Source organism: Manacus vitellinus, unplaced genomic scaffold, assembly GCF_001715985.3.
Source record: "Manacus vitellinus isolate BGI_N305 unplaced genomic scaffold, ASM171598v3 scaffold_6_pilon, whole genome shotgun sequence".
Lineage (NCBI taxonomy): Eukaryota > Metazoa > Chordata > Aves > Passeriformes > Pipridae > Manacus > Manacus vitellinus.
In genome coordinates, this window is record NW_021940750.1 from 19700225 (window position 1) to 19710618 (window position 10394).

General features: G+C 44.0%; 1 protein-coding gene across 1 annotated transcript; it reads left to right on the forward strand.

Moving 5' to 3' along the window:
• The first annotated feature begins 8 nt into the window (after positions 1-8).
• Positions 9-5798, forward strand: FCF1 (FCF1 rRNA-processing protein). Its single transcript, XM_018082994.2, has 8 exons — positions 9-90; positions 175-242; positions 392-463; positions 726-874; positions 1298-1370; positions 2252-2339; positions 2792-2886; positions 5161-5798. Exons 1-8 carry the CDS (start codon positions 88-90, stop codon positions 5207-5209), a joined length of 597 nt encoding a protein of 198 aa, XP_017938483.1. The 5' UTR covers positions 9-87; the 3' UTR covers positions 5210-5798.
• Positions 5799-10394: the final 4596 nt, after the last annotated feature.

Consider the following 10394-nt stretch of genomic DNA (forward strand, 5'->3'; position numbering starts at 1 on the left):
GGAGGTGACGCGCTCCCGGGGCGGGGCCAGTGACGCACCGGGGGCACCGACGGCGGAGGCAGGAGCGGTGGGATCGGCGTGATCGGCATGGTGAGCCGGGAGGGGACGGGGGGGGACCGGCTGGGGTCGGGTCTCTCCTCGGCTCATTGCGGCTGACTGTCCGTCTCCCTGCAGGGGAAGCAGAAGAAGGCGCGGAAGTACGCGGTGATGAAGCGCATGATCAGCCTCCGGGATGAGCGCATGTGAGTGTGGCTGCGCTCCCAGGCGGGGCCCTGCAGCGTCCTCCTGTCCCCCTCGGGAGAGGCGGGAGGGGATCCCGGCCCGAGCCTCTCCGCCGCTGGCCGCCCTTCCCTGTCACTCGTCCTAGGGAAGTGCCTGTGTTTCTTTGCAGTAAAGAGAAGGACCGGGCGAAAGCCCCCGTGAAGAAGAAAGAGGACCCGAGCGCCATCAAAGAGCGGGAGGTGTAAGTACTGCCGACACTAGGGGAGAGAGGATGGAGGGAGGGAAGAAGGGAGCGAGGGCCGGCCACGCTGCAGGCTGTAACCGAGGATGTTTCTGAGCAAAACTGTCAGAAAAGGACATGGTATGGCCAAACCAAGGGACTGTGCTTAAGAGGCAGCAAGAGTCTTTCTGCTCATTACTCCTCTTTCATTCTCTGCAAGTTGTGGGATTGGACATGTTGTTAAATGCATTTAACTGATTTGAATTCTTTGTCTTCCTGGCAGCCCCCAGCATCCCTCTTGCTTGTTCTTCCAGTATAATACACAGCTGGGCCCCCCTTACCACATCCTGGTTGACACTAACTTCATCAACTTCTCCATCAAGGCCAAGCTGGACCTAGTGCAGTCAATGATGGACTGTCTCTATGCCAAGTGTGAGTGTCCACACCACTCGCAGCTTCTTCTGACTAAGCAGTGCCACACTGTGCTTGGAATGTGCTTTGTCAGCCTCATGCCACTGGCTGAAAATAATAGAAATCTTGAAAAAAGGATATATGCCATAATCTTGGAGCTGATTGTTCATGGCTATGGTAACCCTGGAACTGCCTCTGGTTTCAGTCAAACAGTGGTCATAAATGCTAGTCTCAACAAAGGTAGAGCATTAATACTTAAATATCTAAAATTACCATGGCATGGTCAAACTCAGTGGCTCTACATTTCATCACTTTGCAACCTTATCAGTTCTTGCTGTAAGTAATATGTTTTAGAGTTCCATGATCGTTCCTGGACATGTGGGCAATATAGAAGTCTGTGAATAAATATTGCTTTGTATTAATACAGGCTTTTTTTGCATGTAGGTATTCCATGTATCACAGACTGTGTAATGGGTGAAATCGAAAAGTTAGGACAGAAGTACCGTGTGGCGTTAAGGTAGGTGCAGGGTGTTCTCTTCTCTTTTGCCATGACATGCTCCTGCACTAGAGGGTGGTTAGGTTGTTGCAGAGTCCTGAACTTGGTTTTAGTTCTCTGGCTGTACAAGATGAGTACAATGTCTCGAGTTTTAGATTTTTTTTGGTTTTTAAAACAAAATGCTATGTATGAGTGCACAGTATCAATCTGTAATTTGTCATTCTCCTAAGACTTTCAAAGTAAGCCTTTTTCTTGTTTCTCAAAAAATATATATTTTTTTTAATTTTAGAATTTCTAAAAATGAATAAAGAAGTGACCTGAGTCTTACGGAACTTTTTACTCATACTTCATGTTACTCCTGTATGAGTAGGTACCATGTATTGATAATCTAGAGCTAGGTTATTGTGTGATCTGTACAACACTAGTCCAATGTAGTTCACATCCTCCACTCAGATGTATTGTTCTTTACTTTTTATTTTGGCCTGCTGTGTTGTAAACTATCCGAGTACATCCCCTAAGCAGCTTCGATGTTGCCCTTCAGAGAGAAGGTGCAATGTCCCTATATGCATGGTGTGAACGATCACACACCGGAAGGAGTTCTAGTTCTTCCCACAGATAACTTATTTCAAATTACTTTGTTTGGCAATGGCCTGACATTTTACAGATTTTGAATCCAACTAACCAGTACTAAGAAATACTTAACCGATAATAATTAGACAAACTGCATTCTTTTTTGCTCCTCATTTCATTTGACTTTTGTGTACCATTTACTCCATCCCTTCAGCCCTTGTTTTGAGAACAATGTTCTGTATATCACAGAAAGGGGTGTTCTTATTCCTCTGTACTGTGTTACTGTACTCTGTGGTCTGATTGCTGTGATGCTGCCTTATATTTCCCCACAGAATTGCCAAGGACCCTCGGTTTGAACGCTTGCCATGTATGCACAAAGGAACCTACGCAGATGACTGCTTGGTACAGAGGGTCACTCAGGTATTTCCCTCTCTGACATTTTCTGTTCTGTGCTAACATACTAAAAATTCTTGAACCCTCCTAACTACTAATGACTTAAATTTCCCACAAAGTAACTACAAAATTTCACTAAGGGGCAGTTTCAGTCCCTAGAACAACTGTATTTGATGCAAGGTATTGTCTTCCCTGGGCATTCTTGTTGCACAGAACAGCATCAAGAACCACTGAGGATGGGAAAGCTGTCAGCTTGGAAGGCTGGACAGACCTTCAGAAATTTCTGTGAGTCTATTTTGACGAGCAGAAGGATGTTACTAGTCTACTGTGGAATTCTGTACAAGTCCTAGTAATGCCTTGCTAAGGATTCTTAGCCTTCTTGTGTTTAACGAGCTCACTGAATAGAAGTGTTTGATCAGTTATGTCTTCTTTCTGTGGGCTCGCTGGTGTTAAATCTGACCTGCCTTCTTTTTTTGCAGCACAAATGTTACATTGTGGCCACCGTAGATAAAGAGCTCAAGCGGAGAATACGAAAAATCCCTGGAGTGCCTATAATGTATATTTCCAGGCACAGGTAAGGGCCCCCTGACAGAGAAAAACCCTGCCCAGTATAATCCTTGTCTGACAGGAACTCTGTCACCGTGGACTTCTCTCCTGAATTGTCCGTAGTGCAGGCTGCAGTAAAGGGCCTGGTGTTTGCACAGAAGTTGAAGTACAGCTACTGCTGGGAAGAGACTGGCCACAGACCCACTTTTATTGCAGTCTGCTTGTTCACTTGTCTTTACCAGGAGAGCTACTCTCCTTGAGGCCAGTGTTTCCATAGATCAGTTTTGCTTACCAGCAGCAGCAGGACTACCAGGCAATGCATTCTGCAGGTCCTTGAGGAAAAGAAAATTCTTGTTCCATATTCCATTTGGTAGCTTTGTGTACCCTCACTAAGAGATTGAATTTGCTTCTTAGCTAAAAACTAAACAACTCAGAAGGATACTAGTGCAGCATGTTGGAAATGAGGAGGTTGATTGCTAGAAATATGTAAAGTCTTAAGTGATCTATAATTAGAATGTGGCTCAAAAGATTTTTCTCTCAAAACATCTTTGCCTCTTATTCAGTATGGCCATGAACTTTTGGAACGGGATGCCCAGGGGTGTAGTGGAGTCACCATCCCTGGAGGTGTTCAAGAAATGCCTGGACATGGCACTTAGTGCCATGGTCTAGTTGACAAGGTGGTCTTTGGTCAGAGGTTGGACTTGGTGATCTTGGAGGTATTTTCTAACCTAAATGATTCTGTGATTCTGTGAATTATAAGTTGAATGTCAAAAGTTTTATTCTCTGTGGTGGTCTGCTCTTAAATTCTAAGTCTTACAGAACCACCTTTTTTTTCCTTCTCTGGAGATGGTGAGTTTCTGAGATGCCTGATTTCTGAGTTTAAGGTGAAGAATAACAGCAATGTTATGAAGACCTTTTACTTTCAGAAGTAATATTTTTCTTCCTGGGAATCCGAGCTGCAGATAAAAATGCAACAAAGCTTGCTGTTCAGTCTGCCTGTAAGCCTGTTGCCGGATGGTGTCATGAATGGGTGGTTTAGGCCATTGCAACAATCACCATTAAAGATATTAGCAAAAGCAAGGTTTAATATAAATTTGCAGAAGTGCAACTTAACAGAGTTTGATGTCAAGGTTCACTCTCTTACTACATGGATGAAAAATGCAAAGGAAAATCAGCTTAGAATCACTTTAGGATGACTTGCATGGAGACTGGGAGTGCAAAGTGTAAGGAAGACCCTCCAGTTGAGTCACAAGGTTCAGAAAGGATCTCCTTGCTTTCTAAACTCCTGACAGAGTCTAGGTGGGGCTGAATCCAATCCTAGTCCCAGGCTTGGTCAATGGTTTATGTCTAAAAATTCAATATAAAATCCTTCCATTGGGTTACAAGGTTCAGAATGGACTCCCTTACTTTTCAAACTCCTGATGGAATCCAGGTGTGGCTAGATCCAATCTTAGTCCCAGATTTGGTCAACAGTTTCTGTCTAAATTAGATTTTAGCAGCACCTAATCATTGACTAACTTAACATTTATAAAGTGATTCAATAGGATTTACTACAATTATAACAATGACTTAATTATAGATTCAGGAAACAACATTCATACTACACTTGGTAAAGAGTATTTCAGCCAATTCACACGTGTGCACATGGACACAGAGATGGATGTATCTAAATGTATAAAGGTACCTGGTAAAAATTCTCTTCAGGTTCAGTGAAATACATTGAATGCCTCTGCGTTTTTCAACAGGCAAAGGCTGAGCTACGGTCCTTCAAGTATCGCATACTTGCAAGTTCATGACCTCTGAGAGGTGTCCCGCTCAGAGGGAGGTGCTTGTATAGCACTCTGCAGCCCAGGAGAGCTCAAAGGGCCTCACTTAAGACCACTCTTTATAGAATCGCAAGGTGATTGGTTTTAGTTGTCCATAAATTGTACATCTCGGCCACAATCCAGATTGGTAATTACTCTAGTTTCCAAAACTCCAGTAACAATGGTACCATTCCACTCAGGCCATGATTCAGATAGGGCAGGAGATGACTGCTTAGTTGCACTCACATCCTTCACCGTAGCCAGGCAACAGGAGTTCCTGGTACAGTCAGTGCTATTCCATCTTAGTCGTGCAAGACTTCCTGGTATGTTCAAAGGATGCTTCACTGCCCAACTCTTTACACAAAGACCAAGGCCTGTCAGGAATCCCTGAGATCATACAGCAGCCCCAAGGAGGAGGAGGAGGTAGATGCTCCACCACAGTGGGGAGGAGAGCAGTGTGGAGTAGGTTGTCTTCATAAGTTTTTCTTCTTTCTCAGGTACAACATTGAAAGGATGCCAGATGATTATGGAGCTCCTCGATTCTAACCTGTCCAGCCAAGCCATTGATGCCAGGACTCTGAGCCAGGATAAGGGTCCTTCTGATTCCAACCCTCCTGCTTTCTCTTTTACTCATAGGACCATGGCTGACACTGAACTGACTTCTTAGCCTTGATTTTCTAAGAAGAAGGTATTTTGAAGAGTCTGGTTTTATTCATCCTTGTTCTGACTTGGTCTGATTACCTATAGCTGAGAGAAGCGTATGGGAAACAGAGGGTGGCAGTGCCCAGAACATACCTACCTCTGTCTTCATTGGGATCATTGCAAAAAGTGATTTCGGCATTCTGAATTAAATACTGATGATGCAACTCTGGCTGAGAATGAAACCACAGAAATTTTAGAAGTTTCTTATTGCTGTACCTGCAGTGGAACAGGTATTTCTCTGGGGAGGTCCCTCACACCTGTTTCCTCAAACAAATCAGAACTTGCGTTCTGGAGAAAAGACGTCAGATCTGCACCAGTTGGTGGGCCTTCTCTGGAACAGCAATCTAGAAGATTTTGGGAATTGATGATCTGGGAATTGATGGGCTTTTATTCAGCTGTACAATGAATGATGTTTGGTTAAGTGTCCTGCTCAGATTGTCCTGTCTTTAGTGGGTTAGCTGGCAGTCTGGTCCTTTTGCTTACATTTAGAGTGGTGGAGACAGGGTAGGGTTGGGTTGGGACAGATCTCTCTCTCTTGTTTGCTTGGGACCTATGCACCTCAAACCCTTATCACTTCCATTAGGTATCAGGGAAGAGGAGGAAGGTGTCAAATGGGGAAAGGTATTAATGTGAGCTGGGATCAGAGTCAGTGTTGGAGAATAAGAGCAATGGTTGCAGATAGTCTCCCAGCAGCATTTACTGCAGGGAAGGAAGTGGTCAGAGGAGGAATGGAAAGCAATGGTTAAGCCACATGGAGAAATGCAGGGGGAAAAGTATTTCAAAGCCATAACTCTGCATTCTCATATCTTCTCCATTACTCCTTAGTTCTTAGCAATATAATTTGCTCTTACGATCTTTGCTCTGTGGTGAGGACAGGGCCAGCAGGGGCCAACATGCTAAAGTATGCTTCCTGGCCAAAATACAGGACAAGACTGAAAATTTATATTCTTGGTAAAAATCAGAAAATTTCCAAACTTTATTGGAGTTTTTATCCTGTAGTGCCTTACATTGATTTGGCTGCAGAGGTGGCCAAGAAGGCCAATAGCATCCTTACCTGTATCAGAAATAGTGGGGCCAGCAGGATTAGGGAAGAGATCCTGCCCCTGGACTCGGCATTGGCGAGGCTGCACCTTGAGTCCTGTGTTCAGTTTTAGGCCCCTCACTACAAAAGAGACATTGAGGTGCTGGAGTGTGTCCAGAGAAGGCCAGCAGAGCTGGTGAAGGGTCTAGAGCACAAGACTTATGAGGAGCAGATGAGGGAGCTGTGGTTGTTTAGTCTGAGGAAAAGGAGGCGCAGGGGAGATGTTATCACTCTATAACTACCTGAAAGGAGATGGTATCCAGGTGGGGGTCAGTCTCCTTTCCCAGGTAACAGGTGACAGGATGAGAGGAAATGGCCTCAAGTTGTGTCAGGGGAGGTTTAGACTGGATATTTGGAAAAATTTCTTCACTGAAAGGGTGGTCAAGCATTGGAACACACTGCCAAGGGAAGTGGTGGAATCACTGTCCCTGGAAGTGTTAAAAATACGTGCGGATGTAGTACTTAGAGACATGGTTTAGTGGTGGATTTGGCAGTGCTGAGTTAATGGTTGGATTAGATCTTAGAGGTCTTTTCCAATCTTAATGGTCGTATAATAGCTGAACTCAGCTGTCTGTATGCTGGACATCATACAGTGAAGATAATTTTCTGTCCTTGGGAAATGCCCTGACATCCTAATAACTTTCTTGCTAGCACCCTGTCTCTATAGATACTGCAGAAGAGTTTGGGAACACATCAGACCTACCTCTCCTGCTATCTCTTTGCTTGCTGCAGGCTCACCTACTAAACACTCCTGAAATAACAGCATACTGATGCTTTCAAAACTTAGACCCTTCCGGGCTATCACCATTGAAGTTTATTTTCTCAACCTCCACCCAGGAAGAGAGTAGCCAACAACCCTGAAATTTCACACTCAGTGTATAATACATGCATTTCAAAAATAATATCATTCGTTTTCTTCTCTCAGTCCAAGTTACATTTCTTTAAGCTAAATGATAAGTATTGTCATGAACACTTGAAGCCCATGTTTAGTCAAATGAGGACTGAGAAACAGTTGTAGGATTAGATCCCTGTAACTTGGTTTTCGGAATAATTCTAGTTTTGAAAGAATTCTACAAGTAAAGAGTTAACTAAAATTGTTCCAGTGCAAATAACTTCACTTGAATTAACCTAAATGGAAGGAGACTGGAGAAGAAAGAAATGGACATATGTGGTAATATTTGATAAAAATCTTTCTGGCACCAGATAAGAGGTCAAAGGTACAACAACCTGATGAATTTGGGGAACATGTACCTGCCAGCATAATGCCTATTGGAGGGATTTCATGAAAAGATATGTATGTAGCTGTGGGTAGGAATCAAAGCAAATACGTCCATTAACTGAAGTCTTTTATTCCTTTTACTCTGTCTTTTTTTAGTAAAAGGAGGAGGAACCTGGAATACACATAAGGCAATTGCTAAAGATGTGTTAGAAGGTTTGGAGGTTGAGCAGCAAGGAGAAAGTATTGGCAGTGAACAATCCCATCAGGAAATTTTCTTTAACTGAATATAATTGGCAAGATGAAAAACTTAAGCATTAACTCAAAGAACCTTGTCAGAAGATAAACAGGATAGGAAAGGACCACCTGAATGATCAACTGCTTGTCCTGCAGTGCCAGGGAACCTGTGTACCAGACACTTAGTTCAGAGGAAAATATTTATTCCATGCATATAATGGCATCCCAACAGCATATCAAAGGAGGAAAGATCCTTGTCACAGGAAAGAGTTCGATAATCTAGAATACTTTGGTATTCCCACAAAGGCAGAACTGCCAGTCCAAACCAGAGAAGTTCCTTCCTGACCCAACTCTGGCAGTTGGTTTAAACCTGCACAGGAGTTAAATATCAAAGAGATGCTTGCAGTGTTTCTCAGTAACTAGAGAATTCAGCCTTCCCACTAACATCCTGTCTCTTGCTGTAGCCAGTTCCCACAGCTTCAGAAGATAGAGAACAACCAGGGCAGCCATGTAAAGAAGGTCTGGATTTATGCAAAGAATGGGAGAAAATAATTTCCACTCCTTTCTGAAGCTACCAGAAGGCCTAAGATTACTGCACCCTTACCACCAGATGAAGTGGAGAAATTTAAACTGTTTATCCAAGATGTGACACAGGGTGATTGAGGGATAACTGAGAGGTAGCATAATAGCATTTAGAAGCAGGAAGAACATGAGCTTAAAGAAAAAGAACTAAAACCAACACGATGACAGCCACTAATGTAACAGACTGAATAGAATAAAAGAATAAAAATAAAATATTCTGAATAAAAGAATAAGAAGGCATAATGTGAACTTAGCAGGGTTGCTTTAGGGCAAGGTAACATTGGGTAAAGCCAGTGTCTTGTTTGGTGGAAGTCAACTCTACTGCTGTCCAAACCAGAATTGAATACTGAAAAGGCATCTGTCAAGTTATTTGAAAGTTACAGTTTGACCTCCTCGATGTAGGCTGGAAAACAGTTGCTCCTGAAAGTGGTTAAGTACATGTATTCCTTCATAAGGGAAGTAACAAGTCTCTTGACAATATTGAGTAACCACAACAAAGAGCAAGAATACTGGGAGAGACCTGCCTGCAGGAAATAACTGTGAGTAAACTGATCACAAGAGAATTCACTTTGAGTGAATACATCAGGAGGCTAAATTACAGGATGTTTGCAATAGGAATTCCCTATTTGGGGAGGACAGACTTTAGAAAGCTTAGTGAGTAAACTGGCCCATAGAGCTAATGGATATAAATGCTAAGTACCTGTACAGTGAAGAGGAGATAGAAGCTAAAAGTACAAATGCTATCTGAAGTCCTATTCACTGCAGGAGAAATCTAGACAAATCATCCTAAACAGAAAAGGATCAATAATCGCCTCTAGATGAAAAGAAGGGATACCAAAGAATAGAAAAGACTGTTCTATGTGTGTTAAATGAAAACAGTTTTCTTAAAGATTTGCATCTTATAGCTTGAGTTCACAGTCAAAGCTTTTCTTGTAGATTAATGGTATTAATGTATCACGTGTGTGGATTCCCTGGAATTTAACAACAAATGAACACAAAGTCTAGCTTTTCTACCAGAGAGAACAAAGCTTTTCCTCTACCCAACAACCTGGTTTTCCTGATTTTTCTCCTGACTGAGAAATCTTAGGACTTTTCCTCCAATACATGCCTTTTTGCACTGGCTACAAATTCCTTGATTTGCCAGCCATGAACTAGAGATTGAACATGACAAAAATTGCTCATGTTTTCTGTGCTTGGGAAGGAGAACAAGGAGTGACACACCACAGTGCTGGTGCCCTGGTGACCCATAGCCACGAGGTCTCACTGCCCAGCTACTAGAATTCAGACACACAAGCCCTCATGTCTTTAGGATGCAGTTCAGCACTTGGCATAAATCATTACTAACGGGCTACAGAACATATTTGTATGTTTAACTCATACTTCAGTGTGGGAAGGGAGAAACAAAAAAAAAATTCCTGCATCAGTGCAGTCGCTTCTGTAATGGATGAGGCAATTTCACACATCCACTGCTCCGTTCTCGTGTTTGTATCTCAGGTTTATCGTATTCGCTGGAAACAGGATCGTTCATGGCATTCTGGGGATGGATCATCGGGGCTGGATCACCTCGCAGGGCCCCCGTCCCCTCGAGGGGCTACGCGCTGCCCTTCGCGAGGCTGCAGCACCGCTTTGCCTTCGTGCGCCGTTCCCGGGCCCGGCTCGAGGGGACGTGTGGCCGCGCTCGTGCCACCCTTCAATCGCTACAACAATTCATCAGCTCTGCCATGGAGCCTCCGGTCACCGGAACCGGGTGGGGCGGGACTGCAGCGGCACGGCGACACGGGCCGCGGACAGCGGGCGGGCACGGGAACACGGCCGCCCCAAGGAACCGAGGCCACGTGAACCCCAGGGACATCAGGGCCCGCGGGAGCGCCGGGACAGCCATACACAGCCTTGCCTCTGCGGCAGCTGCCGGC

Bases quoted from the DNA above. Each gene is read 5' to 3' on its own strand.
- FCF1 (XM_018082994.2), top strand. The intron at 243-391 runs GTGAGTGTGGCT...GTTTCTTTGCAG, and splicing joins AGCCTCCGGGATGAGCGCAT to TAAAGAGAAGGACCGGGCGA. The intron at 464-725 runs GTAAGTACTGCC...TCTTCCTGGCAG, and splicing joins GCCATCAAAGAGCGGGAGGT to CCCCCAGCATCCCTCTTGCT.